This window comes from Heloderma suspectum, chromosome 1 (genome assembly GCF_057233095.1).
Source record: "Heloderma suspectum isolate Gila_16-S chromosome 1, 16-S_ref, whole genome shotgun sequence".
In the NCBI taxonomy this organism is placed as follows: domain Eukaryota; kingdom Metazoa; phylum Chordata; class Lepidosauria; order Squamata; family Helodermatidae; genus Heloderma; species Heloderma suspectum.
Window position 1 is genome coordinate 382890781 of NC_139458.1, and position 22993 is coordinate 382913773.

The 22993-nt window shown below is 39.7% G+C and overlaps 1 protein-coding gene across 2 annotated transcripts in view; it reads left to right on the forward strand.

The window, feature by feature from the left end:
• The window catches only part of ZFAND3 (zinc finger AN1-type containing 3), a 202940-nt gene that overhangs the window by 111697 nt on the left and 68250 nt on the right, over positions 1 to 22993 (forward strand). Inside the window, exons 1-2 of one of the 2 annotated variants that reach the window (XM_084828514.1) lie at positions 7887 to 8157; positions 16297 to 16476. In XM_084828514.1, the coding sequence (XP_084684640.1) occupies positions 7983 to 8157; positions 16297 to 16476 (355 nt within the window). In that variant the 5' untranslated portion in view covers positions 7887 to 7982. Of the gene's footprint in view, positions 1 to 7886; positions 8158 to 16296; positions 16477 to 22993 lie in introns of those variants that run through there. The other variant, XM_084828515.1, reaches the window with a different exon arrangement.

The window sequence follows — 22993 nt, forward strand, 5'->3', positions numbered from 1 at the left end:
CCTGATCACTGTAGGTGTTTGTGTATCCATTAAGTATGCTGCCAGGACATGTCCACCATTTTCCACCTCTTCCATTAAATGGCTGTCAGCAGGTTTACAGAAGTGGTCTCTTACTCTGCACTAATTGCAGAAAGGCTGCTAGATGTGATGAAAACCCTCCATTAAAAAGAGCAAGATCTTGTTCAGAGATCTCAGAAAGTAAATAGAAATGCCATGACCAGTTAAATCAGATTCCACATATAGTCACAGTATGATTAGCAGGATGATGATATAATTTCTTTCTAAATTCTTACTTTGAGGAGCTAACCTATCTACCACCACTTCTCCTACACATCAAATAAAATTTGTGCAGTCATATACAACTTCCCTTGTGAATAAGGAAAGCTTAATAAAGTTGTATTTATGTACTAAAACCCTGGCCGGTTTTACAGTTGATTTTCAAAACATTTCTGCTAATATAGCATTAAGCTTTATTTTCGTTAAGGTAAATGACATGGGGACAATGATTGGGGTTTGTTCGTAACATTCAGTACATAACACATCATGTGCTGGTATGGGGTGTCTAAGGAGAGGCTGCATAAAGCATGAAAGCTTAGGACTTAGGCTTCAAATCCTTGAATTCAGTAGCTGTTAACAATAATACAGCAATGTACACATAGGGAGGTTTGCCTAGATGGCTTTTCTGAACCAGAAACATGCAAAACTAAATGCATGTATCAAGAATTTTTAAACTACCAAAGAATATTTGTACTATTTTGAATTTTAAAATGTAGACATGAATCTAAAATCATGATACCTCTTATTTTCCTATGGCTTGGTTTTATTAAAGCAAAAACCCACAGAGGACAAAAATAAATTAGATGCGTCACTGCTCAGTTCTTACTGGACTGGCTTTGTGAACTCTTAGAGGAAAAATATGCTTAAGTACTATAGGCACATAATATATTACCCTAAAGTTACTCTATTAGTGAAAAGCCACCAAGAAAAGAACTAAGGCCATGTTGCTGGAAGGCATTATAGCTTCTGGTAATTTAGAAGCCGTTCCTACAACCAAGACAAATGGACTTGTAGCCATTTAGAATTTAAAAGGGTCAGGAAACAGAAACTCAAGATGAAATATGGAAAGGAAGTGACTTATGTTTCACTGCTCTCTCCTACCTCTAGGAAAAGTATGATCCAAGCAGGCTTGAAAAGATAATTGTGTGCTCATAGCCCCACACAGGCCTCATTGACACAATCGTATAGTGGCTTAATAAATGCACCCAACCCCTTTGCTCCTCCCTTCCAGCACACAGTAAGCAAGTGAAGTCTCTAATTAGCCTTAGTTTCATTTTTTTGCCTCAACCAGGAAACTCTAGTTATCAGCTTTGGAACAAGCCAGCATCTTGAACGTCTGTTGGCTTACAATCCTGTCTTACACAAGCTGGTAACCATCTTTTTCCCGTTAAGATGAAACAGAAAAATGTGGTTAATTAGAGATTTCCTGGATTATTTGCAACTCACAGGAAAGGATGCATGCATGTGCATATCTCCTATGCCTGTCTGTACAAGACCGTAGTCTGTGCCTTGTCTGTAATGCAGGTTTTCTACCTGTTTCTGCAATATCCAACTTATTCTGCAGTACTGATCCTTGCCCTAGCAGCATGGCAGATACTCAGGATGCAACATGAGCAAATCCTATGAATCGCCCTTTCTGCAACATGCATCACCTAATCTTCCCCCTTTGTAGGATCAGGGCAAGCCAGACATCATGTGGGGTATGCCCAGGCTCTCTGTAATACACCGGCTTCTCATCTACACACCCACTGCTCTGCATATTGATCGGCTTTTTGGTGGTCATAACAGCTGAAGATAATTGCTGCTATAATAAGACTTTTTTTCTTTCACTCATAGATTTAGTATGTTACATCCACTAAAATACGCTTTTTGTAAGTCCAGAACTTCTTATCTTTTCATACTTCAAGGATTTTTTGTACTTTTTGGCAATGCTATGTAATGCCACTCTCTACTTCTAGGATTCAGTTTAATAAAAGATTTGCCTATGTCATTAGTTTTAAATATAGAGCATAAGCAGCTTTGAATTTTCTGCTTTTTAAAAGTTCTTTTGAGTGCTAGGGTTCTCTTTATATAAACAATGATTTCACCGTGAGCTTGGAATAAAAAAGATATCTACTTTCTAACATAATGGGCAATGATGCCTCTCTGCTTACACAGTTGACATAGTGCAGGCATAATTTATCTGTAATGCAATGACAATAGCGTATGCTGGGGCAACAGGATTTCTGGGGAAACATGTTGCACCAGCATACGCTATTGGCATTGTGCTAGAGGTTGCTTATACTAGTGCTATATCAGTGGTGTAAGCAGAGCAGCAGCAGCAGCTTTGGATATTGCCCACTGTCAAGAAAGTTGCTAGACATTGGCCCAGATTGGACTATCATATGTATTTATTAAACCAATTTATGTAGAAGTCTTTTCTCTGTGCACTCAAGCGCCAATTAAAACAGGAAGTCTCTAGCCATAGCCTTCCATTATGTCTGACACAGGAAATTATGGTTACCACTTTTGGAAAAAGCTAGGGTCTTAAAACATAGATTGAAGTTGGTTTAATATCCTGGCTTTTTCTGAAGCTGGTGCCCATAGTATGAATGAAATGGGAAACTATAGTTAATTAGAGATTTCCTGTTTTGCTGCATGCCGTGAAGGGGGGAGTGAAAGAGCTCATGAATATCTTGGCTTAAGCCAAGTTATTATCATCTGAACATAGTCAATATGAGTGTAAAACAAAGCTGATGTGTGTTGAAAGTACAGTTTGCATTTTGTCCATTATTTTGATACACTAATTTTCCACTGTACAAACTTGCCAACATTATGCTCTCTATCGAATTAATAATTAATAATGAAATATTATTTTCCTGCTTAAATTCATTTATATTTATAGTTATTAGGTGAGATATTATACTTAACTTAGAGACTTCAAGCTTCTTTTTATGTAATTCTGAAAAAAATGTTCTGTTCTTAAAAATACTAACGACATATTTGCCTTCATTTTCTCCTGGTTTGACAGTGAGGAGAACCAGAGATGGCTCCCTCAGTGTAGGCTGCTACTCAAATTTTTGTAGAAACATTGCTCAGTTTGGCAGTTCCAGTATTTCTTGCACAGCAGGTTACCTGTTATAGTCAAACACTATAGATGTTGAATTACCAAAAGAATAGGTCTAGGTGACATTAGGAAAGCAGCACCATTGTATATCCTCCCACATAATGACCTAAGTTCTAAGGCTGGCACCTTTTCAAGGAGTTAAAATTAAGTTTTTATGCTTCTTAGGCCAATGCCTTTCTTACTTAATTTCCTGTTTAGTTGTAGCAAATTGCTGTTGTTTCAAACTTTATAGCATAAAGAAGTCTAGGCCAGTTGGGTATTCTTAAAATACAGTCTCTGGAAAGGCATATAGAATCAATTTGTCTGGGTATGAATTTTCTCATATTTCTTGCACTGAATGTTCTCACTACTTTGAAAATGTGTGTAAACTTACAAAAATTGTAATGGGCATTATGAGGTTCAGTATAAATGTATAAATTTGCAAATACCACTTCCCCCTCTCTTAGCTAATTTTTATAGCTCTTAGGGTATAAAAACATAAGAAAAGCCATGCTGGAACAGACCAAGGGTCCATCTAGTCCAGCATTCTGTTCATACAGTGGCCAATCAGCTATCAACCAAGAACCCACAAGTAGGATGCAAGTGCAACAACACCTTCCCATCCATGTTCCCCAGCAACTGGTGTACATAGACATACTGCTTCAGGTACTGGAAGTAGCACATAGCCTTCAAGTCTAGTAGCCATTGATTGCCTTCTCCTCCAGGAATTTGTCTACCCCCCTTTTAAAGCCATCCAAGTTGGTGGCCATCACTACATCTTGTGGTAGAGAATTCCATAGTTTAACTATGTGCTGTGTGAAGAAGTACTTCTATTTATCTGTCCTGAATCTCCCACCAGTCAGCTTCATGGGATGACCCTGGGTTCTAGTACTATGTGAGAGGGAGAAAGATGTCTCCCTATCCACATTCTCCACACCATGCATAATTTTGTAGACCTCTATCATGTCTCCTCTTACCCTCCTCTTTTCCAAGCTAAATAATCCCAGCTATTGTAACCTTCCCTGGTAGGGGAGTTGCTCCAGCCCCTTGATCATTTTAGTTGCCCTTTTCTTTACTTTTTCCAGCTCTACAATATACTTTTTTAGGTGTAGTGACCAGTATTTCAAGTGTGGTCGCACCACAGATTTGTATAGGGGCAGTATAACATTGCCAGTTTTATTCTCAATTCCTTTTCTAATTATGCCTAACATGGAGTTTGCCTTTTTTTTACAGCGGCCACACACTGGGTTGACATGTTCATCGAGCTGTCCACCACAACCCCAAGATCTCTTTCTTGGTCAGTCACCGCAAGCTCAGATCCCATCAGATTATACTTGAAGTTGGGATTTGTTGCCCTAATGTGCATCACTTTACACTTGGTTACATTGAACCGCATTTGCCATTTGGATGCCGATTCTCCCAGTTTAGAGAGATCCTTTTGGAGCTCCTCACAGTCCCTCTTTGTGTTAACCATCCTAAATAATTTAGTGTCATTAGCAAACTTGGCCACTTTACTGCTTGCTCCTAATTCCAGATCATTTATGAACAAGTTGAAAAGCCTCAGTCCTGTGGGACCCCACTATTGACTTCCCTCCATTGGGAGAATGCACCATTTATTCCTACTCTCTGTTCTTTAACCAGTTACTCATCCATAAGAGGACCCATAACTGCTAAGTTTGCTCAGGTGTCTTTGGTGAGAGACTTTGTCAAAAGCCTTTTGGAAGTCCAAGTAGACAATGTCTATCGGATCACCCCTGTCTACATGTCTCTTGACATTCTCAAAGAACTCTAAAAAGTTAATGAGGCAGGACTTAACTTTGCGGAAGCCATGTTGATTCTTTTCCAGCAGGGCTTGTCCTTCTATATGCTTACTAATTTTATCTTTCATAATGCCTTCAACCAATTTACCCAAAACAGACATTAAGCTAACTGGCCTGTATTTTCCTGGATCCCCCCTTGATCCCTTTTTGAAAATTGGTGTTACGTTGGCCATCTTCCAGTCCTCTGGTATAGAGTCTGATCTTAGGGACGTGTTGCATATTTTGGTTAGAAGATCAGCAATTTCATATGTGAGTTCTTTGAGAACTCTAGGATGGATACCATCTGGGCCTGGTGATTTATTTGCTCTCAATTTATTAATAAGGTTGAGAACTTCATCTTTTGTCACTGCTATTTGCCTCAGTTCCTCAGACTCCCTTCCTGAAAACACCAGTTCAGGCAAAGGTATCTGGCCTACATCTTCTGCAGAGAAGATGGATGAAAAGAATTCATTCAGCTTCTTCGCAATCTCCTTGTCCTCCATTAGTATTCCATTGTCATCCAGTGGTCCAACTGCCTCCCTAGCTGGTTTTCTGCTTCTGATATATTTAAAGAATTCTTTATTGTTGGCCTTGATATTGTTAGCGATATGCTCTTCGAAATGCTTTTTTGCATCTCTTATTGTCTACTTGCATCGCCTTTGTCCAAGCTTGTGCTCCCTTTTATTTTCCTCACTTGGGCAAGACTTCCATTTTCTGAAGGAAGCCTTCTTTCCTCTAATAGCTTTCTTGATGCTTCTCGTTAACCATGATGGTGACCTCTTGGACTTGGTGCTACCTTTCCTAACCTGTGGTATACATTTTATAGTGTTATAGTAGTTTTGAGTAACCTCCAAGAACTTTGAAGGGATTTAACCCTCTTGACTCCCCCTTTCACCTACCTCTTCACCAGTTCTGAAGGTGAGTAAATGTAATTTTGCATTTTCTACTTTGGGAGATAAATGAGAAGTGTGTCATTCAATGCTATTAGACAAGTAGGTGGCCTTCTCTTTAGCTTATATGCACTGATTCAGAGAAGCTTGAGCAGTCTCAAAAGTGACTGGTGTAGCATTTTGTCTTTTCATAGAATCATAGAATAGGAGGTTGGATGGGGCCTACAAGGCCATCGAGTTCAACCCCCTGCTCAATGCAGGAATCCAAGTCAGAGCATCCCTGACAAATGGCTGTCCAGCCTCATCTTGAAGGCCTCCAGTGTGGGAGAGCCCACCACCTCCCCAGGTAATTGGTTCCATTGTCATATTGCTCTTACAGTCAGGAAGTTTTTCCTGATGTTCAGCCGGAATCTTGCTTCCTGTAACTTGAGCCCATTATTCCGTGTCCTGCACTCTGGGATGATCAAGAAGAGATCCTGGCCTTCTTCTCTGTGACAACCTTTCAAGTACTTGAAGAGTAATATAGGATGAAATATGTAGCTTTATTGTAATCTTCATGCTGCTATGACATCTTTGGTGTCTCATCACTTCTTGGAAAGGTCTGCATGTTCTTCTGCACTACTACAAATACTGAAAAGATGGTCTTAAAAATGAATCATAATTTGAATTAGTGACTGCATTCATGTTGTGGTCAGACCTGTGGAGATTCTTTGATATCCTCAGGGCAGCTTTTCAGGCTATATAGACAAAATGGCATGTATGAAGCAGCTATTAATATAACATCAGATGCTATATAGTGAATTTAGATCAGGCTTCTGCATTTTCAAACTCCTTTTTTCCTCTCTCCATGTTAGCCAATACTACACACTGAAGCATACTTTCATGCATGTCAGTACTCATTTGCCGCTGATAACATCCCATCAGAAAACAGCATCACCGATGTTTCCCAGTGGCATATGATCAGCAATACATATTCACATATGTTGTCATGAACATCAGTATATGGTATTGTATAAAACCCAGTGGGAGTGAGAAGTACACATCCAGATCTACACAGTGAAATACAAAGAGAAAGATCATCTTGGAATCTGATGCATAGTTGGTTGTGTGAAAGCAGCTTCACTGAAGAGCTGAGGGAGGGGAAGTGGCAAGAGGGCTCTCCTGCCACTTTCCTTCTCTGCTCTTGAACCAAGCAGCCAGCACCAAGCATGAGCCCTCTGGGCAGTGAGAGGCAAGCTTCAACTAAGCTGGAATTGAATCTTGTTGACATGGACACGAGCTTGGTTGAATAGAAGAGGGTTTTCCTCCCACTTCCCAAATCCTCACCTTTTCAGATTAGCAGCTATGGCTCTCTTTGCCTCTGCCCACATAGAGAAGAAAAATAATGTGGTGGCTGTAGCTGCACTGCCGCTTCGTAGAAAAGAACTGGGAAAATGGCTGACCTCCCATTTCCCCACTCCAGCTAGTCACTAGTGATGGAAGCTTTGGGAACTAGATCCCATTAAGCACATGCAACCGTTGGCGAGAGAAGTTAGCATGGCCAAGAGACAAGTGCCCCACTTCCTTTTTGTCTGTGTACATGATGTTAACCTGTTAAAACTCTTTAAATTTACTATTAGATTCTTCCATTTCATTACTAGATTACTGCACGAGCTAAGTTAATGTCCAGTTGGACTGAATGAATAACAGTCAAATGTTTTGACTTCCAAAGCAAAGTCAATGTAATTTGCCTTATTTAAAGGCATCCATTTTCTTACCTTAAACTGTGTAATGACAAGCTATGGAGCTGTCCACTTTCTATTGTTCCTTAAAGAACCATTTCAGTGTAGCAGATAATACTAGAGTGTAATTCAGGTGTGAATTTTCATTCAAATCTTTGGTCATTTATGAACCTAACTGTGTGGCCATGGCCAGGTGCCCTTCTGTCATACTGTTTAGCGTCACAACTGTGCTGTGAGAATATAGTCATCTACGCTTCTTGGAAAAACACAGGTACAGATGTTACAAATAAAGCACAGTCGATATTTGCCAGTTACCTCCACTCATATTATCCTGTGTTCTGAGCGTTTGAGTGTTAGCCTAGTCTGAGGTTTGTTATGGGAAATCCTTAGAAGTCTTAGGCCACTAGCCATAAGTTGAGTATCTTTGTGAATGGAAATTAATATTATTTGTATTGAGGGTTTTTTTCCCTTACAACATGGTATAATACTTAAACACAATTTATTCTCTTTTATTAAAGTATCAGATGCTGCCTATTATGGTCAAAAACCTTCTAATTCTTTTGCTAACCAAAAACCACACAACCAAACTTACTGCAAACCACCAGGTAGCTAAAACTATTAATCAGAGGTTGCATTGCAATTGAGTGCCAATAGACTTGGAATCATGAAGAATTTTACATAACCTAAGGTTCACCAAAATAATGGGGTTGTTACAATAGTGTCACCACCAAGCAGGTTGAGAAGAACACATTTTATGCTGGTTTGATGTCATTTTTATATTATTGAGATTCATGTTTGCAGTGGGTGGCTTTTTCTTCTCTCCCTCCTCCCCCGCTATTTTCTAGAAGGCTTAATTCAAAATATTTACGTTGTTCCATCTTGAAACTTCCTGTCACTTTTTTTGAGACAAACATTTGAAAGTGTTTTGAGTTTCAAATAACAGAAAATTAAGCAACACTTAACTCTGATTAGAAATCTGTAGGTTAGTCTAGAGAAAATAATTAAAAATAATAGACCTGTGTTCTTTAAATGCGGGGATTCTCTCTAGACATCTGAAAGGGCACATCACTGAGGACTATGAAGATGCTAGCAGTGCAAGAGTCACTAATTGATAGTGGTTTTTTATTAAAACAATATGAAATCCTGCATGCTTTCTCATTGAAGTGTGCAAAGTAAATATAAGATGTAATTAAATTTCGTATCTATCAGTTAGGAAGCCCACTTCAGAGATCTTTTAAGCTATTATCAGTATTGAGCTAGAGGTTCCTTTATCCTGCTCAGTATCACAGATATCTCCCAATGCTGCCAGCTTGTGGTTTTCTATATATTTATTTTCTAATGTGAAGAGTTTGTTTTCTTTACTAAAGTATTTTATTATTATGTATTTGCTAGAACATTTTATTTTATTATTATGAAAAAATGAATGTGTGTGTTTCTACTCTAATTAATATTCTGGTTAGAAACTTGCACTCCGAATATCCTTGAGGAGTGTCACCGACTAGCAACAACCTGTTCTGTAGGTGCAAGAAAAAACAGGCAAAATAACATGTCTGCACTGCTTTTTGCCTTTCTTTTCTTTGGCCCTATGTTGCGTTTTACTCAAAGTTTCAAATAACAGCATTTAATTGTACTGAAATTTTTACTGCCCAATAAATGCAGCATAAGAAGCAAATAATTTCTAATGCTTTTACTACTGGACATTCCATCCTTTAGGTGCTGTAGGTATGAAAAATCCATGTGAGACTGCAATTGCATCATTGAAACAAATTATCTCTAAATTCTGAAATAAGATTTTAACTTGGTGGTTTCAACTGTAAAATTTGTTCACATTTTATGATGCACTTTATTTGTGCAGGATATTTGCTTCTATGCCAGGTTTATGACATAAGAAATAAAAATACGAGCCTGATGAAATTCCTTTCCACTTGGGAATGAAAAATTGAATGCAGATATTTAAGTAACCCATTAGGATGTGAGCAGTCATGAAATAAGATGACCTTACACATAACCTAAACCAATGAGCACTCTTGTAAAATACCTCTCACTTTAGTCTGAAATTAAGGACAAATTGGTATATCTAAAGTTCAGTAGAAAAAACTTTTGTTTGCAGTGATGTTGGCTTGGTCATATGAAACAAGATATGTTGAAGAAGCAATACCAAACAAATGTGGTTGTGACATTCAGTGGGGAGCTTGCACATCATTTACCGTTTCATTGCCATATGAGTTTTTATTATATGAATTGTATTGCTCTTAGCTGCCTTGGGAGGGCTCCTGTCCTGAAAGATGGCCGAGAGATATTTTAAATAAATACATTTTCCTCTCTGTATCACCACACCATAATCAGATGTACCAGCTGGCTTGGGAGCTCCTTTTGAATATTTCAAAAAGAAACACCAGCTGATGGCTGACATAAAAATGAAATAAATAAATAAATAAATGCTTGCCTTCACCTGGCGCCACCAGTAAGTTCCAAAGCCAATCTCAAAATAGGATATGTCTGCTCATGTAGGCAAAAGCTAGAGTTGTAAAGAAAAGGCAGGGTTCAAGTTTTAAATTAACTAATTACAAAGTAACACCCTGCTATAGGATGGAACAGGATGAAAATAATGAAACTCATTTTATTCATTGCATATTTTTTATCTTTCACTTTCAAGCTAGTGAAAGTAATAACAAACTGGAGGAAATTAATTTATATGCTGGGGCATACATTTTTTATTATTTTTTAATAGTAGCAGGTCCTTTGGTTCTTCTCTTGTTCTCCCTTAAGTTGTTCCTATTGATGTTAACATAGTATAAATCGCATTTTATTGAACTTAAGATTCTGCAAATTTTGAAGAACAGTCTGTTTTGTTATCAACTTGGGCTTAATAACCTCCAGTTAAATACATCATTTCACAACTCATTGCCAATTCTTAGGATGTATGAGTGAAATAAAATTGAAATGTAGTTTCTCGTTAATAGACAAAACCAAAGGCAATCCTTAAAGTTTAGATGTGGAAAACAAGCTAAGAGAAATTGAAACTGATATTAGTCTCTCCAATGCACAATTAAAAATAGTTCCACCGTGCTTAGTGGAACTATTAGTGTGGTGTAGTGATTAGAGTGTCAGACTGGGACTTGGGAAATCCAGGTTCTCATCCCCACTAAGCCATGAAGCCCATGAAGACTTTAAGCTAGTCACTGACTCTCAGCCTAACCTTCCTCACAGACCTGTTGCAAGGATAAAATGGAGTGGAGGGGGACCATGTAAGCTGCCTGGAGTTTCTTGCAAGAGGAAAAAGGCAGGATATAGATGTAATAAAAATGAATAAATAAAAATAAGACAAGGTATTTCTGGGGTTTGTTTCCTTATATCGAGTGGTTTTCCAGATCAGTGTATTTTGGCCTTCATAGTGAAAATGGCTAAAATGTAGCCTAAGAGCAACCACTGGAGTATAACTAACACAGAGCTTGATCCAGAGGGACACTATGTGCACCTTTATTTTCTAAGTTTTCCTTCCGGGAGTTGTTTCCACAGACCTCACCAAACTTTTCTGTTAATTTGTTTTGAGTTCAAAACATAGTTTGAGTTTTTGGACAAGTCAGTAAATGCAAACCCTTCTCAATTTTTAAAAATCCTTTAATTTTGACATTCCCGGGACTGATAGAACTCTGTTAAATTCCACAGGTAAAGCTGAGCACATCATGGTGGGTTTAAAGTAAGGATGGTCGTCACGGGGAAATCCAGCCCTTTTTAGGCTCACCAGATTTCCCCAGAGCCCCCAGCTCAGCTTGCATTTGCAAGCCAAGCCACGGGCTTTTTCCCCAAAACCAGGAACTTTTCTCATAGTTTTTTTCCCTTTGAACCAACATTTACGCAAAGTGCCGCTGCAATTTACATAATCTGCGCAAGTTGCAGCTGTAATATGCTTGATTTGTGCAAATTGCAGGTGCAGTTTGCGTAAATTAAGTATATTATGGTCACAGTTTGCACAAATTAAGTAAATTAAGGCCGCAAATTAGGCAAGGTGATATTGATGTCTTTCCATACAGAGGGAGCTTTTCAGGACATGATTATTTCATACCTTGGTTAAATTTAGTATTGATTCACATTTCACTAACTGCATTCAAATGAGATACTATAATCTCAAAACCAAGTTAATAAATGGATTGGCCTTATTTGAGAAGGAGGCAACTGGCAAGGTGCCCACTTTCCTTAGTATTTCCATTGTACGTACAAACTCTCACTGTTAGCATTAGAATCATGATATTAGGCTTCATAATTCAAAGGAAATTAAAGATCATTTGTATCCCTGTGATACCAAAGCATTTACTACACTTGTCTAGACAACAGAAAGGTCAGTTTAGAAAATAAACTCAGAATAGAAGTTTAAAAGTAGACTTAAATTGGGATCCTGGAAACCTCTTGGCCATTGGTTTGATTTCCATAACTGAAAACCTAATAGAAATCATCAGTCAATTAAAAATGTCCAAAATAGCTTACCCATCTTGGTTCAAGGATATACAGTTGTCAATTAAGACATATCTTGTCCCTGGATGATATATTTTAGTAATGTTCCAATTCTAGTTTCTCCAATAAATGTGAAAGGTTGTTACTAATCCTATTTGTGGTGCTATACTTGGAAAAACACTTCCCATGCACACAAACAAAAATATCATTTATGAGTGGTACACAAACGTATGTACTGAGTCTTTTGTATCACTACTTATATAGCTCCACACATCCATGTTATTTATTTGAACAAACATTTGAGTATACAAAAGCATCTGAATCCTCTTTTAGTCTTGAGCGGACAGCAAAACGGCCAGCACAATGAAGAAAGTTTTCGGAGAAGATAAACATTTTAAGTAAACATTTTTGAGTAATATTTTAATACAGCCTGTTATTTTCAGATGAACCTTTCATGCAGTAGGTTCATGCCCTGTTTCTACAAGTTGAGCATTATGCAACCACAGGGCTGCATCTAAATATTCATCAGTTTTTCAGGTCAAAACCATACATTTTTTAATCTTTTATCCCACAAAAAAGACAAAGAAAATATTGATCTGCCCTTGAATCTTCTTTGTTATCATTGTTTCCGTATTGCCACTTCTTTGGCACCATTTTCCTCAACTGCTGCTATTTCCTCTTTCTTAATTAGGCACTTGGGTGGTCCAGCACAATCAGGGATCATATTGTGACTGGGATGATATCATAACATAGTCTAATGTAATGATGTCACTGGACCTCAATTTTTAAAAATCACAACAAATTAGATTTGACTCCTGAGAGAAAGGGCAATTCAGATTAAGAGGGTATTTTTAAACTAGCAAAAAGAACACTTTCGGAGGAGTGCTAAAATAGTTTAAAGACTTTTTTAAAATGCTGTTTGCGATGTTTCTGAAAACATTGCAAAGTTTGGCTGAAATCTAATTCAAGCTATTGTCATGCTCTGTTGAGATTAAGGCACTGTTATTTATTTTTATTTATTTATTACATTTATATCCCACCTTTTTTCCTCCCTAAGGAACCGAAGGCAGCGTACATAATCCTCCTCTCCATTTTATCCTCAATACAACAACCCTGTGAGGTAGGTTGGGCTGAGAGTCTGTGACTGGCCCAAAGTCACCCAGTGAGCTTCCATGGCCGAGTGGGGTCTAGAACCCAGATCTCCCAGCTCCCAGTCCAGCACTCTAGCCACTACACCACACTGGACCTATGCTGGTAAAATCTAAAGAGCTCAAGGCAGCATACATGGTCTCCCTGCCACCACCCCACATGACACACCACATAAATTTATTTATTTGTGTGTTTGTTTGTTTAATACATTTATATCCTACTTTTCAGAGATATAACCTCACAAAGTGGTTTACAAACAATAAAAGCATTGGGCATAAGCACATTTATTCAAAAACAGAATTGAGAAAATTAAGACAGGTTTTGTTGAGAGTTGAATGTATGTATTAACTTACTACTCAAGAAAGACTAGTTTCAACAAATAAGTTCTTACAGCTTGCTTAAGGGCCTGCACCAAAGTAGTAAGGCATAAATCAGCAGAAAGGGAATTCTGTAATCTGACATGGTGATGTCACTAGCAGCAAATAAAGCCAGTTCAATTCCTCAGTAAGCAAACAATCCCACCGCTTTCAAAGCAATAACTGAAAGGGGGCACCTTTCTGCTCAAAATTTTATTTATTAAAATATTTCTGTACTGCTTAATATATTAAAATCCCTAAGTGGTTCACATTAACGTACAATATAACAGCTGATCTAAAATAATAAATAATTAAAACATTAAAAACATTGTAATACTATGACAATATGAACAGAACAGTATCAGAGTCCCTCACAGGTCAGGGAAAGCCTGTGTGAATAGGCTGTGTGTGTTTTCAAGAGGCATTTAAAATTCGCCACCATTTCTGCCTGTCAAATCACATGTGGGAAAGTGTTTCAGAGGGTAGGTGCCACCACTAACGTCTACTTATGCCCCACTACGTAGTGACATAGGCTGTGGAATGACCAACAAGGCCTCCTCAGAAGATCTCAGTGCTCAACTGCATATATACAGTCAGGGCCAGAAATATCGGAACAAGGATAACTGTTTTGGCAGTTGGCCTCTGTATACCACCACATTGAAGTTGAAAGGAAACACAGCCAGATGGGAGCGAAGTGGGGCACTAACCATTCAGGAAGGACAGCCAGTGGCATACACACACACACATCATTGGTGGCTCATAAGTAATGGAATGAATGGCTGACAAGCAGCTGTATGGCCAGGTGTGGCCTGTTTCCTGGGTACCCCATGACCAATCAAGCAGATAAAAGGCCTGGAGGTGGTTCTGAGTGCTACATTTGCATTTGGTAGCTGTTCACTGGAACTCCCAACATGAGGTCCAAAGAGGTGTCCATGCGAGTGAAGGAGGCCATCATTAGGCTGAGAAAACAAAATAAACCCATCAGAGAGATAGCAAAAACATTGGGAGTGGCCAACACAACAGTTTGGAACATCCTGAAAAAGAAGGAATTAACTGGCAATCTCAGCAACAGCAAAAGGCCTGGAAGACCACGGAAGACAACTAAAGTGGATGACCGCAGAATTCTGCTCATGGTGAAGAGGAACCCTTTCACAACATCTAGCCAGGTCAAGAATGCTCTTGAGGAGGTAGGCATGTCATTGTCAACATCTACAGTCAAGAGACAGCTTTATGAATGTACAAACAGAGGCTTCACAGCAAGGTGCAAACCACCGGTAACGCTCAAGAACCAGAAGGCCAGATTAGCCTTTGCCAGCAAACACCTAAAAAAGCCTGCCCAGTTCTGGAATAAGATTCTTTGGACTGATGAAACCAAGATTAACTTGTACCAGAATGATGGGAAGAGAAAAGTATGGAGAAAGGAACAGCTCATGATCCCAAGCATACCACATCATCTGCCAAACATGGCGGAGGCAGTGTTATGGCATGGGCATGTATGGCTGCCAATGGAACTGGGTCACAGGTGTTTATTGATGACCTGACTGCTGATAAAAGCAGCAGGATGAATTCTGAAGTGTATAGGGCTATACTTCCTGCTCAGATTCAGCCGAATGCTGCCAAACTGATAGGACGCCGCTTCATATTGCAGATGGAGAATGACCCAAAACATACAGCAAAAGCTACCCAAGAGTTTCTGAAGGCAAAGAAGTGGGATGTTCTTCAATGGCCAAGTCAGTCACCTGATCTCCACCCAATAGAGCACGTTTTTCACTTACTGAAGAAAAGACTGAAGGCAGAAAGACCCACAAACAAGCAGCAGCTGAAGGCAGCTGCAGTAAAGGCCTGACAAAGCATCTCGAGGGAGGAAACTCAGCATTTGGTCATGTCCATGGGTTCCAGACTTCAGACAGTCATTGACTGCAAAGGATTTTCATCCAGGTATTAAAGGCGATCCTTAAGTTTGAAATGATGTTGGTTTGTTCCATTACTTATGAGCCACCAACGACGTGTGTGTGTGTGTGTGTATGCCACCGGCTGTCCTTCCTGAATGGCTAGTGCCCCACTTTTGTCAAACCCCTTGAATTACAGCTAAAAGTCCTGACTTCGCTCCCATCTGGGTGTGTTTCCTTTCAACTTCAATGTGGTGGTGTACAGAGGCCAACTGCCAAAACAGTTATCCTTGTTCCAATATTTCTGGCCCTGACTGTATAAGGGAAGACGGCCGGCTAGATATCCTGGTCTTGAGTTCTTTGAGGCTTTGTATGTCAACAGCAAAACCTTGAACATGGCTTGGTAGCTAATAGGCAGCCAGTACAGTTCTTTTAATACAGGTATAATGTGTGTATAGCTAGGTGCTCCACTGAGCATCCTAGCTGCTGCGTTCTGCACTAGCTGCAGCTTCCAAACCAGGCACAAGGGCAGCCCCATATAGTGCACATGATAGTAGTCTTGTGAGGTTACCAATTGTGAAGTTTCTTGTAAACATATACCCTTATTGACTCAGTACTAATTGCTCTTTTATTTTTGTTTAAATATATTTGGTAAATGTATATTCTGTCTTTCCACTGGTATAGTGTTCCAAGGTGATTATACTGAGTTCAGTCACAATGTCTTGCTACAGAGAAGGTGCGATTAATAGTGGGATTAAATCACTGTTATAAAGATGACTACATTTATAATTTATATATAAAACATTACCAAGTATGTGTTATCAGTATTGAACAGTAGCATGTTTTGTGGTCCTGTAATTGCTTCAAGCATCGTTTCCCTATATTTGTGTCTTGCTAGATTTTCAAAAGAAGCAGCCAGATGATGACTCCAGTCCCAGCACAAGCAACAGCCAATCGGATTTGTTCTCTGGAGAAACAAATAGCGACAACAGTAATACCTCCCTATCTACACAGACTGTTAACTCCAACCAGCAACTATCGACAGAACTGAATGTAACTTCACCGAGCAAAGAGGAATGTAAGTGCACAATCTCAGAGGAGAACAAGCTAGGCTCTGCTCTTTTCTAACAGCTTTAGTTTTTAGCCCTTAAGAATATACTGAAAGTGCATGAGAATGATAGTTGTGTGTTAACTGCAGGAAGAACAAAGGAAGGAATCCATTTTTCCATCCTAATTGAATAGTTAATTGTTAAGAGCTAGCTTACATTTGTCCATTTCAGAACCACTCTATCTGTCTACCCACAAGTTAACTATTAGGCTGTGCCATGGAAACTAGAGCCCATGTTATCACTGTAATATATTGTGCTGATGTTTCTGAAATAATTGCACTGAACTAAACATGCAGAATAGTGACCTGTGTAGAGTGAGGGTAAATACATCCTGAAACTCTTGAGTACTTCAGGGATAAGTCTTACCTCATTCTTTTACTGTCTTTCTAATAGATGGGCAATTTTCGTTAAAAGTCAAGGATTGTTGAGGAGTTTGAATTCAAATTCTGTCAATACTGCTTCATCAAAAGTTTTGACAAATTCAGAATTTATTTGTGCTATTTATAAAACTCTATTCTGTAATATATAAAGCCTCAAAATGCTTCAAATGTGTTTTCTTCCTGATCCAAATGAAGAAGTGATTTAAAGGGACAAAATCCAACATTACATGAGTGGACTTCTGCTCATGCAGTTGGACTTTCCCCTCCTCCCCTCCTTCCTGCAGTCCCCTGCACCTCCCCAAAATCTGCTTCAGAAGGTCCCCCAGCTCTCCAGAACAGATTTTGAAGGCACACAGGGAGGCTGCAGGGTGGAGGAGGAATCACCCCCTCCCTGTTCCACTGACATAAGCTGTCAGTTGGCGGGGTGGGGGGTCGTTAATTGGATACAACTCAAAAAGCATTTTTCACATTGTCCCAAAGAAAACTACTAAAAAGTATAGGTATTTCAAAGTACCGTAAGTTCTCAACAATAATTATGATTTAAAAATTGCATTTGCTTTACTTTTAATAAATATGTTATTTCACCAGTATTGGTGTTTATTACATTTATATTTTGCATTTCAGATAAAGCTCAAATAATAGAAGCAGAAGTTAACATTAGCCCGCACTTTAGAATCAGAACCCATTAAATAGGGACATTTTAATCAATTTTCCAAAAAGCTAATTATATTCAGCATGTGGAGGGACAGTTCCACAAAACTGAGGCTGCAACCTCTCCTATATCAAAGAGATGTCACCTGGTAGGCCTAGAAGACAGACACTCTGACTCCTGATATGAAATCCAGAGTATGTTTTGGATCATCTTTTTGCTGCTGGCTGGGGATGATGAAAGTTGTAGTCCAACATATCTGGAGGATGCCATTTTGGGGAGCGCTGAGGTAGCTCTTTGAGAATGTCAGTGTCCAACAAGATGCCCTCTCCTCCCACTACTGGAGTGGCCACTGCCAGGGGTTCAGTCCTGCTGCTGCCTCTTTCGCCAAAAGAATTCTCCATCCAGTAGGAGTGAGCTAGCTCTCTGAGCTGAGGTGAAGCTGCTTTCTCTGTTCCAAACTGCTCCTGCCTGCAAATACTAGGCATCGGAATTGGGGGCATGGCTTATCTGGGCATGGGCAGTGCCAACACTATCTCTGCATCTGCCTCCTTAGGGCAGAGGTGGAGAACTTGTGGCCCTCCAGATGTTTTAGCCTACAACTCCTAGTGTGCTTCACCATTGGCTATGCTGGCTAGAGCTGATGGGTATTGTAGGTCAAAACATGGGTATTGTAGGTCAAGTATTGTAGGTCAAGTATTGCTCACCCTGTTCTATGGGCACCATATTGTCTGTGGGCACCACAAACTGAGTTCATACTGAATGTAAATAATATGTATTATAAGTGTTATCATTTGTTGTTCAGTCGTTCAGTCGTGTCCGACTCTTCGTGACCCCATGGACCATAGCACGCCAGGCCTTCCTGTCCTGCGCTGTCTCCCGGAGCGTGCTCAAGTTCATATTCATTGCATCCGTGATGCTATCTAGCCATCTCATCCTCTGCCGTCCCCTTCTCCTTTTGCCTTCAGTCTTTCCCAGCATCAGGGTCTTTTCCAGGGAGTTTTCTCTTCGCATTAGGTGGCCAAAATATTGGAGCTTCAGCTTCAGTATCTGTCCTTCCAATGAGCACTCAGGGTTGATTTCCTTTAGGATGGACTGATTTGACCTCCTTGCAGTCCAGGGCACTCGTAAGAGTCTTCTCCAGCACCACAGTTCGAAAGCATCAATTCTTCGGCGCTCAGCCTTCCTTATAGTCCAGCTCTCACAGCCATACATTACTACTGGGAAAACCATAGCTTTGATTAGACGGACCTTTGTCGGCAAGGTGATGTCTCTGCTTCTTACTATGCTGTCTAGGTTGGCCATAGCTTTCCTCCCAAGGAGCAAGCGTCTTTTAATTTCATGGCTACAGTCACCGTCTGCGATGATCTTGGAGCCCAAGAAAGTAAAATCTGTCACTGCTTCCATTTCTTCCCCTTCTATATGCCAGGAAGTGATGGGGCCAGATGCCATGATCTTCGTTTTTTTAATGTTGAGTTTCAAACCAGCTTTTGCACTCTCCTCTTTCACCCTCAACAAGAGGCTCTTTAGATCCTCTTCGCTTTCTGCCATTAGGGTGGTATCATCTGCATATCGGAGGTTGTTGATAATTCTCCCAGCAATCTTAATTCCGACCTCTGATTCATCCAACCCGGCATTTCTCATGATGTACTCTGCATATAAGTTAAATAAGCAGGGTGACAATATGCAGCCTTGTCGTACTCCTTTCCCAATTTGGAACCAATCGGTTGTTCCATGTCTGGTTCTGACTGTTGCTTCTTGACCCTCGTACAGGTTTCTCAGGAGACAGGTAAGGTGGTCTGGTACTCCCATCACTTTAAGAATTTGCCACAGTTTGTTGTGATCCACACAATCAAAGGCTTTAGCGTAGTCAATGAAGCAGAAATAGACGTTTTTCTGGAATTCTCTTGCTTTCTCCATGATGCAGCGAATGTTGGCGATTTGATCTCTAGTTCCTCTGCCTCTTCGAAACCCAGCTTGTACTTCCGGTAGTTCTCGGTTCGCATACTGCTGAAGCCTAGCTTGTAGGATTTTGAGCATCACCTTGCTGGCATGTGAAATGAGCGCAATTGTGCGGTAGTTTGAACACTCTTTGGCGTTGCCCTTCTTTGGAAATGGAATGTAAACTGACCTTTTCCAGTCTTGTGGCCACTGTTGAGTGTTCCAGATTTGTTGGCATATTGAATGCAGCACTTTAACAGCATCATCTTTTAGGATTTTAAATAGCTCGGCTGGAATACTGTCATCTCTGCTAGCTTTGTTGTTACTAATGCTTCCTAAGGCCCACTTGACTTCACTCTCGAGGATGTCCGGCTCAAGTTCAGTGACCGCACTATCATGGCTATCAGGGACATGCAGATCTTTCCTGTAGGGTTCTTCTGTGTATTCTTGCCACCTCTTCTTAATCTCATCTGCTTCTGTTAGGTCCCTGCCTTCTTTGTCCTTTATCATGCCCGTCCTTGCACAAAACGTTCCCTTGAGATCTCCAATTTTCTTGAAGAGATCTCTAGTCTTTCCCATTCTGTTGTTTTCCTCGATTTCTTTGCATTGTTCATTTAAGAAGGCCTTCTTGTCTCTCCTTGCTGTTCTCTGGAACTCTGCATTCAGTTGGGTATATCTTCCCCTTTCTCCCTTGCTTTTCGCTTTCCTTCTTTCGTGAGCGACTTGTAAAGCCTCATCAGACAGCCGCTTTGCTTTCTTGCATTTCTTTTTCTTTGGGATGGATTTCGTTGCTGCCTCCTGAACAATGTTACGGACCTCCGTCCATAGTTCCTCAGGCACTCTGTCTATCAGGTCTAATCCCTGAAATCTATTCCTCACCTCCACTGTATATTCATCAGGGATATGATTTAGGTCATACCTGAACGGTTTAGTGGTTTTCCCGACGTTCTTAACGGTAAGAGTGTTAAAGTGACCAAACTAGGTCACTCACAGGTGTGTGTGTGTGTGTGTGTGTGTAAAATAAAAATTCACACACAACCACAGTTTATACACATAACAAACATAAGTAAGAGACCTACAAATCACAAAGAACATACACACCACAAAGAACACAGTGAAACAGAATACGGAAGTATGTAATAAATTACTAACATGTACTAGTAATAAAAGAAGAGATAATATAGAACTTGATTTGCAATAAAACATAACCTATAGAAGTAGGGCCAAGACTCCATTCTCCCTACCACTCTCCATCCTGATGTTTTCCCTACATGGAAAAGCGAAAGCAAGGTAGTGATTATTATTATTATTATTATTATTTTTGCAAACACAATGGGCAGTATCCAACAGGGCCACTTCATCTCCACTGTTTCCATTGCACTTGTGGATCCCACTGTTTGTGCAATGGGGCTTTTTCATTTCTAAAAATAATCTGGGAAACTAGTGGAAACACTAGTCTCCAGATCGGGGCACATTAGCAGACTCCCTTCTGCAAGCTCCACTGACTTGCCCCATTCCAGAAACAACCGTTATTGCCCATTTTGGGGGTGCTTTAGAATCACAAAATCCCATTGCCCAAGTGGTGGGTCCTGCAAGCACATGGGGCATGATAAGATACTACCCACTGTCTGTCTTTCTGGAGCTCTCCAAAGCACCAAATTGGTCATAAAGCTTCTTTAAAGTCCAGATTCGATTCTGACCACTTCAAAGAGAATCCTCTTCACATCTGGGAGCCAACAAATCTTTCAGAAGAGTTACATTGCACCTAAATCTGTGGTGCTCTGAGATGAAAGACATAATAAGACACCTTTATTTAAAGCCCAGTGAACTCTTGTCACATACTGTATTAAATTTACTTGCAATATGATGATTTGTGTTTGCATACATACATACACATGCAGAACACTCACTCAAACACATAGTCTCCCTCCCTCCTTCTCCCTCTCATTCATTCAACAATCTTGCAGGTAGTCCCAACTCAACATTTCTTCCATCCATCACTACTGCATGGAAACATCAGGAGGATGCTATAAAAACAGTTCTAGCTGCAACTTCCTCTCTGTTAGCTGCACCCCAAGATACATATCCTTCAGTTGTTCAACAGCTTCAGTTCCCTATCTCTCATAAAGATCTTCCATTGTGTTCCTGAATAGCTACATTGTTGGAACAAGCTTTTATAATTTTTTCAATAAAGAGTTTAGCAGTAAATATATATGAAGGGGAGAACTTATTTTTTTCTGTTCTAGGCTTCTGTACACGCGCTAATGCATGCTCCAAGATGATAGATATTAGGAAGCACAGCCAGCAGCACATTTGAAAATATTACCTATAAAAAATTCTTTATGACTTCCTGTCGGGATGGCTGTAAGTGAAACAGTGGTTAGATTTATTTACAGTTCCAGCTATCTCTCTTCCCCCCCTCCCCCACACCCTCCAAACAGTAGTTCTCTAATGTAGCTCATATTAGTGTCATTTATCAGAGCTAATTATACAGCAGATGGAGCTTTTCTGATTGATGATGGTCTCAATGTGGAAGGTTCTTTCCCATAATGAAGAATGCCCAAACTTTAAATGTCTTTTTTTATTTTAATTTAGGGTGGCTTTTTCCTGTTATTTATCTTGTTTTTTAGGGAGTTCTATAATGCATACACTGCTTTCATTATAGCAGTGTTTCTTAAAAGATTGATATTTTTCTGTACAGTGTGGTGATATACAGCTGCATATTCTACTGAATAGATTTGCTTGTATTTCGCTACGAATCAGTGTAGGAGATCATTACATTAATTCTTACCAAAGTGTGAATAGATCTGAGTGCTCAGAAGTGGTGTTCTTAATATAAACAAATCAGATGGCAGCCTTTTGGGATCTTTCTCCCTTTCAAACCAACCCCACATCAAGGTGCTATCTCTGGGTAATTGCTCTACAGGATAAACAGAGTATAATTGTAGTAAATATTTTATTCATCATGTTGCAGTAGAGATCTTCCGTGTTAATAGTTTTGTAGAATGAAAAAAAAAATGTAAGTTCTTTTTTTTTCCCAGAAGTGTCAGGTTAATGTAGGAAAGGAAAAAATCTATAGTTTTGCAGCAGTTGGGTCTGGCAAGATATTAATGTGATTGTATGAATTCCTGTAATTCTAGTCATTCTTCTTATGGGGGGTTTCTTTTTGAAGCCTCCTGGTATACAAACCCATTTATTTCCTACAAAATCTGTATCTAAAAATATACCTGAAGTGCAAGGATTTCTTAATTAGAGTTACACCCATTGCCAATAATATTACTTTCTCAGAGGAAGTGATATTTCTAACAGCACTCCTGAAGAGAGGGGAAAGTGGTCAAGTATGCATCCTCAAAAAGACCAAATATAAGCCTTGCACACAAGCTGTGCATCACTTTAACTTGATGGCCAAACTACACTGAGAGCCAACGTGGTGTAGTGGTTAGAGCGTTGTATTGGGACTAGGGAGAACCGGGTTCTAGTTCCTACTTGGCCATGAAGCTCACTGGGTGACTTTGG